General features: G+C 41.6%; 2 protein-coding genes across 33 annotated transcripts in view; one reads left to right on the top strand and one right to left on the bottom strand.

The window, feature by feature from the left end:
* Positions 1-289: 289 nt before the first annotated feature.
* Positions 290-17,713, bottom strand: TANGO2 (transport and golgi organization 2 homolog). 9 transcript variants are annotated; one of them, NM_001396318.1, is made up of 9 exons: positions 17,571-17,713; positions 13,057-13,174; positions 10,077-10,165; positions 8,320-8,439; positions 8,027-8,141; positions 4,018-4,088; positions 2,823-2,976; positions 2,611-2,715; positions 290-2,501 (listed from the first exon to the last, which is right to left on the bottom strand). In NM_001396318.1, the coding sequence occupies exons 2-9, from the start codon at positions 13,110-13,112 to the stop codon at positions 2,381-2,383; spliced, it is 831 nt and encodes a 276-aa protein (NP_001383247.1). In that variant the 5' UTR covers positions 13,113-13,174; positions 17,571-17,713; the 3' UTR covers positions 290-2,380. The 9 variants fall into 9 exon arrangements, 8 of the variants coding, with proteins under 8 accessions (NP_001383247.1, NP_001007837.1, NP_001383248.1 ...); NM_001007836.2 differs by lacking the exon at positions 17,571-17,713 and adding an exon at positions 16,937-16,994; NM_001396319.1 differs by lacking the exon at positions 17,571-17,713 and adding an exon at positions 16,577-16,759.
* Positions 17,172-17,736, top strand: part of ARVCF (armadillo repeat gene deleted in velocardiofacial syndrome) — a 209,023-nt gene continuing 208,458 nt past the window's right edge. For 18 of the 24 annotated variants that reach the window (XM_046901080.1, XM_046901078.1, XM_046901077.1 and 15 more), the window contains exon 1: positions 17,172-17,577. The gene's annotated coding sequence lies outside the window, so the exon portion shown is untranslated. Of the gene's footprint in view, positions 17,698-17,736 lie in introns of all 24 variants that reach the window. The other 6 variants (NM_001398134.1, NM_001398133.1, NM_001398131.1 and 3 more) reach the window with 2 other exon arrangements.

Below are 17,736 nucleotides of genomic sequence, written 5' to 3'. Positions count from 1 at the left end.
GACTACTGCTGGCTTCATGCCCGTCAGGGCTGAAATATCAGATGAGATATCCATTGAATACTTTTCCTCTGTCACTAGAGGACAGGCTTGTAAAGCACCTTACTGCTATCAGTATGTACTGCCTCCCTCAGAGGGCACTAAGAACAAGCTTAAAAATAAGGTTTTCATAAAAGTAGATCCAGAACATTTTACCGATAATATTTAAGAATATACTGATTATCAAATGTATGCTGAAGTCCCATCAATTCAGATTATATTAAATAAGAACTAATATGCTTTTAAGAGCTTACTTAAAGGCCAGCTTATATATTTGCTTGAAGTATTTTGTAAGTCAGTTACATAATCATAATTGCAGAGACCAAGTATACAGTATCATTACATTTCATATTAATTTTAGTAGACAACCATGGACATTGCATAAATTATTTTCATAACAATTATTTTTATGCTATCCAAAATAATTTAGTGGAGTTCAAATTGCACACATCTAATAATTGCATCCTCAGTAGAAGATCTTAAATCCATGTCCAAGGCTTTTCTTTAGATTTAAAAACAAACAAAAACCACAAAATACATCATCGCCGAATGTCACTTCTAGCTTCAACTCTCCAGGAGAGAGATCAGAGCTTCACACGGACTTTTATAATGCTTGAATATAAATCAAGGTTTTCCTGGGAGACTTATGTATTTAATAGGGCAAATAAAGCAAAGTTTTAGTAAGTACTGTGATAATTCATACTCATTAGTAAAGCCAAAGAATATCAATCACAGAATGAGATGGAAACAAAATGCATGTTGAACGAAGTGGCATTTTATCAAAGCTACTCAGAACATGGTGGTTATTCCTTTTTACTTGCCTGTTAATCCTACTGCTTCCACTGAAGACACTACCTACTGCTTCCACTGAAGACACTACCTACTGCTTCCACTGAAGACACATCAACTTCACAGCCCTATTTGCTAGGGTTTTTGTCTGTTTGCTCCCCTCCCAAACCTTGTGGTATGACCACTTTTAAAGACATACACTCTTAAACAAGACATTAAATAAAGAATTCTGTAGCATGACCTTTTTAGCATGGTTGAAACAAGTTACATTACAACAGATATTCCATTCTAGAGGTGGTTCTGAATTCTCCATTGATTTCTTTGAAATTATAAATAGATTATTACAAATTTCACCTCCACTGCAATGTCCAGGTATGCAGATCACTAAGGCTGTCTCAAGTTACTGTAACCTCACATTCAGTGTCCATTTGCAAGCATAATTACTCCTTATCTGCCTGGTGGGGTAGGAAAAAAAAAACAATATTGCTAATGAGATTATCAGGAAACCAGATGTCACAGTACAGAATTTTATTCCTTTCAAAGATAAACAATTTTAAACTTCTACTGAATAGAACTGAGCAGTGACAACTTAATTTCTTAGTTCTAAAACTAGATTTGAGAGTATTTAAGATCTATTGCTGTACTATTTACAGGTAAACAAAACAAATTCTTCCCTCCCCACCCTCTCCAGGCAGAACAGTGTACCATGGCATAGGGAAAAGTTTAAATATTACTAAAACACTTAATGCTACAAAGAAAACATACATTCATTTAATGTATATTGGCATCAGCTTACAATCTTAAAATTACATATTGAAGGGAGAGCAGTTTTGTAAAAAAAAAAAAACAAAACAAAAGCAGTAAGCATTTCTCCTCCTCTGAATTGAATACAAGTTTGGTATTTCTTTAAAACATACTTAAAAGAAAAAACAAAGCAATGACTTGCATGTTGGACAAAGGCAGCCTTGCCCTGGAAGCAGGTGTTATATGCCAGGTGGCTTCACGATCCCTCTGATCTTATGTTCTATGACTGCTAGACATTGGCTTCAGGCATCATACAGTACGTGGTTGTATCTGAGCGAAAAGAAATTAGAGGAATCTGTGAAAAGAAATGGAACTGCAGCTGATTTTCTTTCAATTCCATGATACAAATCTAATTTTTAGACAAAATTTAGATTGTGAAAGTTAGCTGAAGGTCGATTCTCCAAGAAGCTGCATATATTTTCAGCTCTGGCTGAAATAAAAATAAAGAAGTTATATGCAAGGTACAGTATCCTGTTAGTACTTTCCACTGGGTTTTACAATTTTTTAAGCTTAGATGATAAAACAAAGCCACATGAACAGAAATTTGTTTTGAAGTTGCAACAATGTAAAAACAGTAAGAAACTTGGTTTTATGCAGAGGATTTGTGAGATTGATAGCTTACACAACCTATTTAAAACAACTTTTGCTTCTCTTGCTATTTTTGGCTTCCAGAGGCTGACAGAAAACATTTCCTGGAGCTTAACAGCTTGCTTTCATTGCTTTTATTACAATGCATTCAAATGGAAAGTTGTTACATGTGCAGTTTGAATTCATAGCTGCTTGTTTTCCACTGGCTGACATCCTCATTGATCATGGTGCGCTCTGTGAAAGTAACGTTTCCTTCTGAATCAATGAGGAGGACTGTGTTTGTCCTGGAACAACATAAAGGTAGAAGAAATATAAAGCACTCAGTAAAGAGTTAACATTTGTGGCAACATGCATTTGAATTGAGATATATTTTGGTCCAGCAGGAAATTTTACCTTGTTCCATAACCCGGGCAACGAACACACACAGCTGCATACTTGTTCAATATAGGACGTATGTATTCCTTCCCTTGGTCTTCAATTGCAGGGTCAGGTAACTGACTGAAAAAGTTGTAGAAGAAATTATTATTATTTTAATTCTTCATCATATTATCTCTTGCACTAAAGCTGCTTTCTGTGCAGTTGGCCTCTCAATACTGTTTTCTTACGGCTCTTGATTATTCATCACTGTAAGGAGCTCCTGCACCAAGTCTTCTTTGGCAAGGTCTTGACTTCTGTTGATGACTTCTGTGAAAAGCTGTTTCCCATACTGAAGTTTCTTCCATGGCGTATCCAACAAACAATTACTCAGTCCATATATTCCTATTCAAGTGCATGCACCAAAGGAAAAAAAAAAAAAAGGCATGTAACTCTTAATAAAACAACTTAACCTTTTCCCAGACTTTTGTGAAATACCAAAGATTCCCTGCCCAGAGCACAACACTAACAGAAACATGAGGGTTTTGCATAGCCTAAACACAAAATAACTCTCAGCCCACTAGGGGATTGCATAGCCTAAACACAAAGTAACTCTTAATCACTACATTGTTGGCTCTATTTCTGTAAAGCAATTCCAATCCTCCAAGCTTCATCCGTTATGAAATTAATGAAATTCAGTCTCATATCATACAGAGGTAACACAATAAAGGAGTGACCAGATTTTTGTTTGTTAAAATCTGTTGTGCTTGTAGTTGTACAAAAATCGAATAGTTGTTTCCAAGAATTTATGCCACAACTGGTACAGTCACTATTTGCCTATTGACAGCAACACTTTGACTTTTTTTTAAGCAAGCAAAATAAGCCTTCGTATATTAACACATACTTCTTCGCAACTGTTATCAACCAGCTAAAGCATTCTGCATGTCTCAGTCCATTTCTGTTGGTCTTTGGTGATGAATACTGGACTCTCCTATACAGCTGGCTAACAAAGGGCTAGATTTTAAATATTTTAAATCAGTCTACCTGATCTAAAGATAAAAGTTCATTATTTTTTAAAGCCAACTCTGTCCCTAGGGGGGCACAGTCAAATTATCTTCTTAACTGCAAGGTAAGAAAAGTTACCTCTGACTTTGAAAATTCCATTCCTCAAGACAGACCTTTGTCCCCTAATCATAATTAAGTAACATTCCAGTAATTGCAGCAGAGATTGGAACGCCAACAAAGATAGAAGCTGTTATAAACTACTGACTCTGTACTGAGATGTATTAGCAAATATTTAAATGAATTTAAGCATTTATTTTTAAGAATGCAAGGAAAGTTAGCAGAGACAATGCTTGAACAGCCAAAATACTGGAGCAATATGGTTATATTCTGATTCCTTTAAAGTAACAGAGTAATATTCCAACCTTCTAGACGTAAACCTACCAGGATTTAAGAAAACAGGTTCTGGGTCTCCTTTGTTTCCATAGTAGCAAATTACATCTCCTTTGGTGGTACTGAAAAATACAAACAAGAATTTCTCCTTGAAAAACCATCAGCTTCTGTAGTTGATTACATGCTAATTTCACACAATCTTCAAACACAGCAAGATGCTTCTGTCACTGTTACTGCTCTGATACCACAGCCCAGAAATTAACTGATGAATTTCATTACTCTCCCCCTCTGAAATAGTATATCACACCACAGTCAAGTGTTATCATCATAGTTTTTAATCACAGTAATGCAATTCAGTAAAACCCAGAACTGCTACAACAAGCAGGCAGGTACACTGTAAATATGAGCAAACTCCACCTCCTGAAACAAGAAATATTCTTTGAATTAAAAAGAAAACATCACAGAACTCACAGTTAAGATTGAATTTGGATTGAGTACCATAACACATAGTAAAGCAGAGATGCCGTTTCCAGCTCCTTATTTTTCCATGAGCTAGAAAGACACATCTTAGACTTGATGCAAATAAGAATGTGTAGAATACAGTAAATGATGTAATAAAAGTTAAACTGATGCACTTAAGACAGAAGCTGATACTAGACAGAAGCTTTCATCCTTTGCTAGACACTGGACTGTCCATCTCATTAGACCTGCAGATGACTGAGGATCTGTGCAGAAAGATTTCAGAAGTTTTTGAATGCTCTGAAGTAGCATCTACACACCTTATTTTCATCACAAGGTCAAAGTGGCAAGATGGATGTACTCTGCAGAAGATTATTAGGACAGACAACATATGAGAAGAAATGCAAGCAAGCTTACAGAACGGTGTGACAGCTTATCCATTTACATTCTTTACACCACAGCAGTCTGAGCATGTCTCACTCTTCACTGGACAGGTGCCTACATCTCATACCTCGAGAGCAACCAATCCCTCCCATGTACTCTCATGATAGCCATGCTGGAAGAAAGCTCACGTTGCTTAAGTCTGGTGGCACTGTTCAGGTATTTCAGCCTTATGAGGCCCTGCAACATTGAGGTTCAGTTCACTCTCTTACCAAAATCCTCAATTTGCACTTCTTATAATTATTATTTAAAAAGAAAAGGACCTTTTTCTGCACCTCCCTACAGCTGACTTCATTTTTAAAGGACAGTTCACCTACTCCTCATGTAGAAAGTGATTCACTGCTATTACACGGTGATCTTACTGCACAAAAATAACATGGGCTTTAACTAACTATCAAAGCCTAAACATGCTAGAAGAGTGACAAGAAGCTCTCATTTCAGCTTGTCCTTCAGGACAGTCTGCATTACATTTGGCTACACTTCATTTACATTCAATATTGCCACAACTCTAACCAAGTTAGCAATGAAAACCTGAGCAAGTGCAGCAAACAGATTTGTTGGACACAAGCACAAGTTTTCCAAAAACATGATTGTTTTCCTAATCATCAAATAAAGCAGTTCATTAGCAATTCTGATATTACAACAGGAAAAAGAAGGAAAATTGCTCTGAATTATAAGCAGACTTGTTTTACAGATCCAGTGCAGCCCCCGATAGCCTCACTCCTTTCTAAGCAGAGCTACTGATTGTCAGAATTGGAGGAGGAGCAATACTGCCTTCTTCAAAGCCAATTTTGCACCAGAGAAGTCCTCAGACAGATTCTGTCTGCCATATGCCATACATGCAGCATAAAAGTACACTTAGCACACTGGGATAAGTATTCATGAGTCTCAGCACGTATAGCAAGATGATAAACTGAAGAGATGAGAAAAATAAAAAATACCTTTTTTTTTTTTTAAGATGTGCTTCTATTATAAAAATAAACGAATCAATAGTATGAGAAGCCATAGAGCAAATGAATTACACTAGAAGCATCAAAGAACATGCTTGTTTAAAATAAGTCATACAAAGCTGTGGAAATAAATGACTGGATTTCACAACCCTTATGCTGGTTTCCATCTCCCTTTCTCACATCATTGCACCTGTATCATATACTGTTCTGTCATCACAGTAATACTGAGAGAAAATAAAGATTTGTTTTCTTGAGGACCTGAGAACTCAAACATTGTAAATCTCTCTTTAAACATGCCACCTACAGACAGCAGTATGATACGCTCAGATACCCCGTCCCAACACTGCTTCATCTACACTTCCAATTGAAGTTTCCTCTCCATTTCACACCACTGTAACAGAGCCAGTCACTGTTGTTATGCAAGAGATGAATACGTTAAGAATAGGCTTCAATCTCTTCTTTGAACAGTAACACGGTTCAACAAAATAACATCAGCTACCATGACGTTTTTCTATTTACATAGAAAAGTAACTTCCATTTATACACCACATCTCTCTCAGGGCTATTTCTAATTTCCTAAGATGACAGGTTTATATATTTTATAGAAATTGCTTTGCATCATTAACTCGCCAAGAATTTCATTTCACCAGAGTATCCAAGGCTAAGGATGTCACAGTGGAGAATTAATCAACACATACAGCTTTCAAAGTGATACCCAGCATGAAATCATGGCGTGCATCACCACAAAAAGGACTATTCAGCTGAGCAGATTCCCTATCACCTTAGCATAGAATAAAAAAAATAAAAATCAAGCTAAATAAATAATAACACGAGTTATTATTTTAGTAATGTTAGTCAAAACTACTTTAACATCATTATACTAACAGACTGTACAACTATTAAACATACCTAAATTAAAATGAGGAAAATCAAAACCATTTACTGCTTATTACCTCAAACATGCTGAGTATCATGTTTTCTTTAAAAGATATAAGACTAATTCTTTCATTATCTTTGAAGTTACAGATAGCCTTCCAACCTATGAAAGGCAGCAGTGTGGCAGAGAGTACGAGAAATCATGCCCTCTGACCATGATAAAAGTTAATGCATAGAAAAGGAAAAATTCTTGTTAAGTCTCTGGTAGGATAACAAACTTTGTAAAGGAGAGCAGCAAACACTAACTGCCTGACAAGCTCATAGATTAACATTCTGAAGGCACCAACTATGTGCTTGTTTTGAAGCAGGGAAAACCAGAAATACACTCTTATCTCTACAGGTGGCATATCTTCCTTTATAAATTCAGTTTAGACTTCAGTTATCTGTGAATTTTATTTCACTTTCCCACCATAACACAGTAAATTTAAAAATGAAAAATAGTCAGGCAGAATTTGAAATAAAAGCCTTTCTTAAGGAACCAACAGAGCCACACAAAACAGTAGGAAGGAAGCAGCAACCAACCATACTTGCATCAAAGTGGGGAGGTAGGAGGGAACTTTGACAGTAATATCAGCCTAGAAGCTCTCAGCTGTTCTAATCCTGCCACAGCATACCACCCAACAGGAAAAATAAAAGGTAGGATGGGGGATACCCGCTTGTCCAGCCTATAGGGACACAGCAGTTTCAACTTCTAATGCTGTAATACTGATCTCTCTTGTAAGTCACTGTGGCTCACAAGCCAAAACTTGAGGTTAGAGTAGTTGTGCATAAACTGTGCATGGAAAAGCAGCAAATCAGAGTCCAAATTTTTGGATGAGATTTTTTGTCATCCTCTAGTATAGGATTTTTGGTTGTTCCTGTTTATTTTTTCAAGGCAGGAAATCTGAAGGATATAGAAAATATAAACGCAAATCAAATTTTAGACTGAAAATTTGAGGATAAGATGTTTTATTTTCAAACAGAAGTGTGTACATCTCTGAGAAGTTACAGAGCCAGGGTTTTGCTTTCTCTAAATCATAACACAGCCTGCAGGGAAAAAGACTAATTATGAGCTACTAAGCAATAGTTAGAATGCAAGGTAGCCATTGAGCACATGAAAGATGAAAAAACAAAGGAAATTACAACTAGGCTAACACTGGGCTCTTATCTGCTAACTAGCAAAAGAAACTGAACTCTTCTTGTGACAGGCTTTTATATTATTATACTCATATGCTAGCAAATACTTCACTACTACTACCATCTTTCTGCTGTGACACTGACATTTGTAGACTTACTTCAAGTCAGCTGCTATTAAATTAAATCCATTATAAAGATGTCCTTCTACTGAAACTTTCTTCAAGTAAGAGTAACAGTCCAGATCTGAAGTCAAGAAGTTCGTTACAAGAGCACCTAAGAAAGAAGTACACAGAGCAACTTGACCACATGTACTTACTAATCCGAAAGGCTTGGTAAAACAAACAATACTACAGAAGATATCTTCCACCAACAGAATGTAACATTAAGCAAAAAAAATAAACATTCCTTCATAAATGGAGAAATAAAAAATATAAATAATATCCCATCATACCTCTTCCTTTTGCATTTTTGTCAGTTGTTGGCTGCATATAGTTTGTCAGGGCTGCCATCCTGCCTTTCTTACTGATTCCCAGCCACGTCCCACCTTCTTTTCCCTCCTCCATATCCAGACCTTATAAAATATGTAAGAATTAGGCTACTACATTCATCTTCAAAAATCTCAAGGTTAAGTAATTTTTTAATACAGACACTGAGCCTTGATCAGGCTGAATAAAAGTACGTGCGAGGGTAAGAGCACTTCTATTACAAACCAACAAGTTTCTGCAATAACAGATGATGGAGAATGATGTCAAAGTTGTATTAGGTGTAAAAGTGCAATTATAAGCTATGCCTGTAGGCCAAAATACACAGAAAACTAAGTAGGTTCATAATGCTTGTCAGTTCAAAAGCAAAATCTCAGAAGATTAACATTATTTGCAAGTCTGACTTTAGAAGTAACCAGAACAATTCAGGGTAATTTAAGTAATTGCAGGATATTATATTGTGGTAACAGTAACTTGCCCAGGAGGTGGGGTGTGCTAATTGTCAGCGGCTACAAGAAGGAAGCCACAGCCAAGATTCTTCTATGCAATCTAACATGCATACCGTTGAAAAAATGTCAACCCCAGATCTCATAAGAGATCCTTCATTAGAGGACAAAATCAAGTCTTGGATGCTTATTCAGAATCTCTTTCCTTCCTTCAGTTTCCAAAACCTCAGAATCAAGTTTAGTTTTGTCACATCCTCACAAAACCCTTCATTAATATCTTCACCTTAACTAAAAGGTACACAAAAACATACAGCTACACTGATATGTAAACATATGCGATTCCTGGTTTCATATATCAGCTGCAAAAAATGTTCATTAAGTCATACAAAAAGAATTTACTATTTTTGTCCTCTGAACTGCTGCACTGATTTAACAATTTTAACTCAATGGAAGCATATGAATGGGCTCTCCACAGACAGACCCACTGAACGGAGAACACGTGTGTTCTCATGCCAAATACAGTCAGATGGCAAAGGTGTAAGAGAAAGTTCAGGGCTCTTCATTGTTCTTAAATTACTGCATCACAAGGGAAGCAGCACCCAGAATGTCTGGCACAGAAGTGGAATGTCAGGTAGAGCTTGAGAATAAGGGAGCTGCAGTGCAGTGGGAGTCATTTATCCTCACAGCTCTCACTGCCAACAACAATAACACGCAACGTGTGGCAATAACATCTGTGACTTTGCAAACACTGCTGGCTATCTTGGATCTCAGCGCTGCTTTGTCTCCCCAGGCTTCATTGCTGCTTCTGAAAAAAGGGAGAAATACTGATCATAAAAAAAAAAGGCTGCAGATAGACTCCCTACAAAGGAAAACCAGACAACTGAATAACTACCTCCCACTGCACTGATTGTAGACGAAATCTAATAAACTAATGGATCAGTAACTAAAACCACCATGTGGCCTATAAATTACTGATAAGAAACTAGAAGAATTTCACTTCCTTGAGGTTTGTTTTAATGATTTCCAGTCACTAGTACAGGCAATGAGTCTGTAGAGTAACTAACGCCATCTATTTAAGAAAGCATTTCAGCGTGTCTGCCAAAGCTCAAGTAATTGTTTGTGATGGACATATTACTGTATTTCCATTGCACTGCTCGGCCTGAAGTCAGTTAAAAAGAAAACTGGGAGGAAAACTACATGATATTAAAACACAAATAAGACAATAACAGCACAACTCACCTTCTGTACAGGACAACAAGAAATACAAGAACATTACATACCACTCAGGATTTCATTGCTGCTGTCCCAAAAATCTGCTGATTTGGATGGTCTACTGTAAAATTCATCTCTATTAGCTGCTAGAATAAGTCTGTAGAACACAAGAGTACCAAGGTATGTACTTAGAAATAAGAATTTTATAACACAGAGAATAACAGAATATAAAAGAATATTTTTTGCCACAGCAACAGTTCACTGTAAGTATTAAACTACCCTTTATCTCAGCATCTCACGTTTATCAGCATAGAAGCCGAATGACAGCTAACCACAGCCTTCCTTCACATTGCCCTGAGAGGTTTAACAAGTCCATCTCACTGCATGAATGAGGCACATACCCATGTCAAAGAACAGAAAAATGCTTGCAAAGCAAGAGATTGAGTTAAGACTGAAAAGCAATCTTATAATTCTTCAGCACATGAAATTACAGCTTAAAAAAAAAAACCCAAGGAACTCTAAAGGTAACTCACAGGTTATGGGAAGCTTATCAGAAGCACAAGAACATGTTCTTTATCTTTAGTTAGGGTCATGCAACCACAGTATTTTTTAATTTAACTCGAACAATTAAAGCACTATTTATGTGGCTGAAAGATACGATGCTTTCGTCTGAAAGTACCCAGGACAGAGATACACCTGATGGCCTCCACGGCCCATCCTGACTGAAATTCATTTGATTAACAAAGAGAAGACAGCACACTCAACAGTGCAGAGATGCAAAGGGAAAAGCATGCTTTTCTGAAAAAAAAAAAAAAAGAAAAAAAAAAAGAAAAAATCAAGAAATATTGGGGTGGAGGGTGAGTGTTCCCCTTTGTTTTGGGGTTTTTTTTCCCCCCCCATGTAATTATTTCTTTTCCTTTTTACTTTTTCGCAGGTGTGGTTGCTTGCATAATCTCAGAACAGCAGGAAAAAAGATGTGAATATCTAATGAGAGTCCTTGCAGCAGACAAGTTGTAGAAAGCCCTGGAGGTTGCTCAGTCAGAAGGTAGGCAGATGTTACAAGAAATATGCAACTGAAAACTGCTGCTGAATGAAATACATCACTTATTTCTTAGTAAGCACGTTTCATTCTGCAGTCATTCTGTGCTCCAAGTGTTTTGCCACTCTTTGTATATCCAGCTAAACCAGGTAGTTCTTAAACAACACAGAAGCAGGAAATAACTCTGAATGTTTTCTGTCACCGCTTTGTCTGGCTTCCTCTGTTCCATATTTGGAAATAGGATCCTAAGAGGCATCTGTCAATGTGGGAGCCGTAGCTCAGCACGGTGTTTGTGAAGCGATTTGTACACTGGATGCGTAGGAGAAAGACCAGTTTTTCCTTGTGAAGACGAACACGATTTGTTTATGGTACCTAAATAGTATTAAAGTGGGAAATATTCTACCACACCGGAAAAAGTCCATCTCTCATTTTATATAAAGATTTTGGCACTTAGCACAAGGCCAGTAGACAGGATTGGTACACTCAAAGCATCTTCATTTAGTCATTTGTGGAACATAACCACATTGAAAATCAACACTATTGAAGTGACCCTCGGCATCTAATAAATTGCAGAAGGCCTGTTCAGCTATTTTATAGCTGAAATTAACTGTATTAGGGCTTACTCATTAAGATTTAAATAAACGTTGAGACAGATAAAAAACATGAGAAATCATTCCATTAAAGCAATTCCATACAATGAAATTCAGTTCCTTAAAAAGACTCCAATTATAGCTTTGAAATTTAAAACTTATTCTTAAGATGCACACAGTATAGTTTGGAATAACATAATGGCAGTACAGTAACCTTGACAATAATAATGACTACAGTAAAGCATTTGCTACCCCACACTGAGCTTTACTTCTCATAGGCCCACAGTGAGAACACCAAGGGCAGAACAGTAAGCTGCCAGCATACAGGAAGACAGGGATTCATTAATGCATTCAGAAGATCATCTGCAAGCTTTGTGCTAAATTAGGCACTCACAAGAAGTGGCCAAATGTACTGCTGTGGAAATCAAAGTCTCTAGGATGGGAAACCCTCCCAAGCATTATGGAGAACATTGCTTAGTTTGGCCAAAGAGATCCAGTTTGTCTTTTCAACTTTTAACAGTTAGACACCAAGAGAGACAAAGTAATGGATAGTAAAAGCTAATTGTAGGTGTCTTTTTAGAGGTGGACGAACATAACAGTAGGTCTGCAGTCAGAGAAACACCCTCAGGGCTGAGAGAAGTGTTCCATGAGCTCAGGGTGAAGTAAACAGAGCTCAAATACGCTGTTACACACAGGAGCTGTCAGGAAAAGTACGCTTAGCAGCAGAACAGTACAGAGAGGGCTCACAGCTAAACACTGTTCAGAGAACTGGGTACACTGGGCAACATCTCCAGCTGATATTTATGTTCTTCAGAAAGCTGAGACAAAGGTGAAGAAGCTATAGTAAAAACTAAGAAGAAAAGCATTTAGCTATGGTGCGTTAAGGAAGAAAAAGTGGGCTGAAGTTATGCCTTTGACTGAAGAAATAAAATTAAGATCAGCTACTAAGAACACCACGGCACAGTACTTATTGCTGACATGCAAGGCTGGTCAGAATCATTTATTAGAGAGGTAGAGAGCAAGGCTCTGTTTAACAAAAAGTAATGAGAAAATTAAGATCAATTAAGCAATTGATGGTCCATCAAACATGATTCCCCTTAGCTTTTAGGATACAAGAGAATGCAGGATTTTGACTGCATTCTCTAGATTACACTTTATGAAGGATGCATCCTGCACCACATGACAGATCACCACCACGAGGCCCATAACTAGAGGCTGAGCCTTCTGACCAAGGTGCAAAACAACCTATGTACGTGACCCTTTGAGAACCCTTAAAGTACTCCCATAGAGAAAATCTACATCAGACATTACACAAGTATAACTGAACACCAAGTAATAGCTCTTGAGTTTGTAATTCACACGTAGGCTATAAGAAATGTACAAAACATTACAAAACGGGTCTCTTTCAGCCATCTTTACCTGTAGGCATTTTTTGAAACCGGCCGTGGATCAAATTTGAACAGAATGATGCACATTGAAGAATGATTAAGTCTCGTTTTTTCTACAAAAGCTCAGCACAAGGTCATCCTGTAACAGCCTACAAAGGAAATGCAGATCACCCATTATGCCACACACCACAGGAAGACAACCCTGCCTCCAGGGTGAAGCTTACAGATTACAACACTCACATCCACGCTTACTGGAAAACTGGTTTAAATATATTTTGGTCATCAACATACAAGAAACGAAGCAAATACAACATGGGAGCTGAGGAGCCATTCTTGGACTTTTATGTATTACATTAGCTTTGGGTTTTGTTACTTTTAAAATCCTTTAATGTATTATAAAACATACTCCAAAAGAAAGTTTTCTATTGAATCATTATTCCAATAAAGACATAACAGTAATCAATAGACTATAGTCTCACTATTCAAGCCGTGATATAGGAAGTCATGGGTTTCTGAAGAAATAACAACTCTATGCCACACGTCATATGGAGCAGGAAGATTGTGCTGAATTTCCTCTGTGTACTTTTCATTGTTCTGCACCGTTATAAATTAGTCTCTGAAGTCAATTCTCATTCAAGAGAAGCAGCGTTCAAAAACTCTTGTCTAAGCACACAAGATTTCAGTGACTCCCTTTCTTACTGCACATTCTCATCTCAGTTACTTAACCTTGATTCTCTTTTCTTATACCAGTCCAACTACCTTATCGCTGTTTTACCTTATATGAAGCTTAGGCAAGAAATTGCTGCTGCTGTTAGTTGCAGCAGACAAAGCAGTAAGACATGATGATTACAGAGATATTTAATTGAATACCTTCATGTAAGTTTCATTCTTTCAAGTCTATACTCACATAAAAGAAGGTGTTGCAATCACTGCAAAAACTTACTGCCCTCCAAATAATGGGCTTTCGTAACATCCAGTTTTATTATTCCTAGTCAATGGGCCAACAATTTGCAAGCATGAAATGATGGCAACAATCTCCTCTATTTCTTTGTTTCTAGTCTGCTATCTAACTTACACCTAACACACACAAACCAGCCTGACAAAGATCAACAAACATGCTGTAATTAAGCATTCTGCTCCAAATGGCACTGTTGGTTTGGAAATGACTTTGAAATAACTGCCATTCTTATTCTGTGCTGCTGTCCTCAGTTAGACAGCACAGTGTGTTTTATCAGCTCTAATGCTCTGTTAAAAGCTTGAGTGGACACTGTCAGAAGAAAGCAGTGGTTAGAGGAGGTAACAGGACACCAAATGGTGATAGATTGTGGATGTCCTTTTCACAGGGTTGTACCATCATCTGGTTGATTAGAAGCAATCAATTCACAATTTAGCATAAAACCACTTTACCCTTAAGATCTCCCAACAGCAGCCTTTGAAAAATGAAGTCATTTGTTATGTATTTTGTTTTCCCAAATGAAGTGTCATAAATAACACATCAGTTACCACAGCAAGCTCAAACGCCTCTCAACTGATCCAGAACCATTCTTCATGCAAGTCTAAAAGACAGCCTGGAGATCATCAGTCACTGAATTCCGACAGGTTACGTAGCACAACAGTAACTCACAGTCAGTGGTTTACTGCTTCTTCCCAATTTGTCTAGAGGAAACTGAGCACTATATGCCTCAAAAGCTCACAAAAGAAGAAAACTGGATGGATATTCTTTCAGTGTTACAATGAGTTTTCCATACTGAACTCTGAGACATTGAGAAGAAAAGATGGTTGGTTGCTTTTTTAAACAAGTGATTGTTTTCTCCAATTGCGATCAGAAAAGCATGAGCACTGGTTCACAGCATGGGAAGCAGGGCTGGAAGTGAGATACAGATGAGAGGGAAGAGCTGGATGCTGTTGTGCCACCTCTTAGGCTGCTCTGTACAAAGACCACTCAATGTCGGGCTGGTAACCTTACTGTGGTGAAGAGACTATCTTCACTGCAGAAGGCAGCAGTGCAAACCAGAATGTTACGAGGTTAAAGGCTGCAATGTGTAAGGAACAAACTGCTGCCAACTTTGACGGCCTCAGACTTACAACCTAATCCTTATTTTTGTGCCCCTGTTTTGTCCCCCTGCAGGCCCAGGGCCCATTCTGGATTCCTTCCTCCTGTCAGACAAACACGATTAGCCCCAGCTTCTGCACTTCCTAGGGAGGAACATGGCAAAGAAAATAACTCTCCATTCGTTCCTCACAGGACACAAAAGTAAGCAGTCAGTAGGAAGGCTCGGCAGAGCCCACCATACCCACCTGCTCTGGGCCCATCTATTTCAGTGTGCACACAGTTTACAGGGAGAGAAACACACTCTTTTTAGCCACTTTTTAAGATAACTTTTTAAGATAACTTTTTAGCCACTCGGTCCACATTAACAAGCACTGATAAGGAAAACAGCACGCTCACCACAGCGACAACTGAACACCAGAACGCGCGTAACTACAGGCGGGCCGAGCCGCGAAGCACGGCCATGCGCAGGTAGCACTCGACAGCCCCAACCCGGGCCCTACGCTAACAGGGATACCCGCAGCTGACGAGTGCCTGCAGCGGAGCGCTGGCAGCCCCGGGGGCAGCGGGTTCCGGGAAGGCACCTCGCGAGGCCGCGGAGCACCGCCGCACACAGCACCGCACTCACCCAGCGGGCGCCGAGGACACCACCACGGCCCGACAGAGCGGCTTCCGGGGAGCACGGAGAGTTTAAAGAGACACCCGCCCCGATTGGCTGCGGGAGCCCCGCCCCACGCAGGCTATTGGAGAACGGATTCCCCGCCTCTCATCCTCGAGCCGCCATTGGCTGATTCCCGCGCCCCTCAGGGCGGGCGCTGAGGGCGGTTGGCGCGCGGGTGCCGCCGCTTTTCCCTCCGCCCTATTTCTGACTCCTTCACAGGTGGCAACGGGCAATTTCAGTGGAACTAGTAAATTAAGAACGCTTTATAGTAATGTCTGCAAGGAAAGAGCAGAAAGGCCATGACTGCTCTTCTGTAGGAGTGATAAACTCCGTATGCACAAGAGATGAAACGTTAATGGAAAGAAAAAACCTTCTAGGGGTGTATGATTGCGTAATATAGCTTTTGAGGCAAAACCTCTCATCTTGAAAGCAGAAAACCCGGGGTCGGCACTCAGCCTTGCCCTCGGTCCCGCGGCACGAAGCACATCACCCCCACAGCCCCGCGCCGCCAGCAGCGGGACGGCAGCGCTGATCCGCGGGAGGGTTCTGAAGATCCGCTTACGGCTGGGAGGACTCGAGAGCGCCCACCCGCCCCTTCGTGCCCCGCGCCCCAGAGGCGACGTCCGTCTCAGACGCAGCCCGGGGGCTCCGAGCGCAGCCCCGCTGTCGGTGCAGCCCGGGGCAGAGCTGTCAGCCTCCGGAAGCCGCAGACCGCGAGCCTGGCGAGCATCTCGCACGGCTGTCCCGAGTTCCTCACAAAAGCGAAGACAACCAGCTCCGATGTGTGCTATAAACTCTGTCCCGTCTCGTAACCGCCGGAATACGTTACGCGGAACGCACCGAGCGCGCTTCCAGCATCTCGTCAGACCCCGCTGACCGCGGCACAGCGCCCCGTCGCGGCTCCTGGCCGCCATCCCCATCCCTGCGCGGTGGCGCGAGATCCTCAGCGACGGCGGCGGGACGGGCAGCTCACGTGACGGATTTACCGACGGAACGACCTGACGCGGCATTAAATCGCCCCAGCCCAATGCAAGTGGACGAGCCCACGGCTCGGCAGCACCCGGCGCGTCCCACCGCCCAGCGCGCGCTCCTCGCTCCGCACCCGCGGAGGAGCGCCCGGCTCCCCCACAACGGAGCTCCGCCGCTCGCATGGCGTCACGCGCCTCCGCGCTCTCGCGGGGGGAGCGCCCCTCACCGCACCTCAGCGGCTGCTCCGGATCCTCCCGCCCTCCGCCGCGAGCCGCCCCGCGCGCTCGCCGAGGGGGCGGGCCGCGCCGCTCGGACGGACGGCCGCGGTGGCCAACGCGGTTCGAGGCGGCCGGCCAGCGAGCGGAGAGAGCCAATGAGATTTTGGTTGCTGAGCGCGAGCGCGGAGGAAGCGGCCAATAGGAAAATTCGCGGCTGCTGGCGGCGCGCGCCGGTTCGCGCGGCGGCTGTGGAGAGGCAGCGCGAGGCAGCGCGAGGCCGGGCCGGCGGCGGGAGCGCGAGCGCGGGGCCGCCCCCTCAGAGCCGCCCCCTCAGAGCCGCGCACGTCGCCGCACCGCGTGTGGGGCGGGCGGGGGTGCCGCTTCCCTCCCCCCCTTCTGCGTGAACGCTGCGGAATGATAATGCCCCGATTAAAGGAATAAAGAGTTGAGGGACGGCAGCGGCGCGGCCCGGGGCCCGCGTGAGGGGCCGCGGCCGGAGGCGCTCCGCAGGCGGTCGCTTATTTTCAATGCGGCTTCGGAAGGGCGCGCGTCTGTCAGCGCCGCCCTCGGAGCTGCGCGCGGAGCGGCCCCGGCGGCAGCGAGCTGCAGAAACGCCCCGCGCCGCAAACGTCAGCCAAAATACTCACGGCAGAGGTACACGAGAGAAAAGGGTTAAGGATCCCTCCCGCCTCCCCCGGGGGTAGAGATGGTCCCGGGTACCCTTTGTAGGCAGGAACAGGAGGGGGGGAGGCCGGCCCCGTGCCGCCGCGCCGGGTGAGGAGGCGGCGAGGCCCGCGGTCCCGGGGGAATGCG

This window comes from Gallus gallus, chromosome 15 (assembly GCF_016699485.2).
Source record: "Gallus gallus isolate bGalGal1 chromosome 15, bGalGal1.mat.broiler.GRCg7b, whole genome shotgun sequence".
NCBI classification, from domain to species: Eukaryota; Metazoa; Chordata; class Aves; order Galliformes; family Phasianidae; genus Gallus; species Gallus gallus.
This window is presented reverse-complemented; position numbering and strand designations above follow the sequence as displayed.

Excerpts from the sequence above, each read along its gene's own strand:
- TANGO2 (NM_001396318.1), bottom strand. The coding sequence starts at position 13,112 with ATGTGCATCATTCTGTTCAAATTTGATCCACGGCCGGTTTCAAAAAAT. Across the intron at positions 2,977-4,017 it reads ACCTGTTTTCTTAAATCCTG|GAATATATGGACTGAGTAAT; the intron begins GTAGGTTTACGT and ends GCACTTGAATAG. Across the intron at positions 2,502-2,610 it reads TGCCCGGGTTATGGAACAAG|GACAAACACAGTCCTCCTCA; the intron begins GTAAAATTTCCT and ends ATGTTGTTCCAG.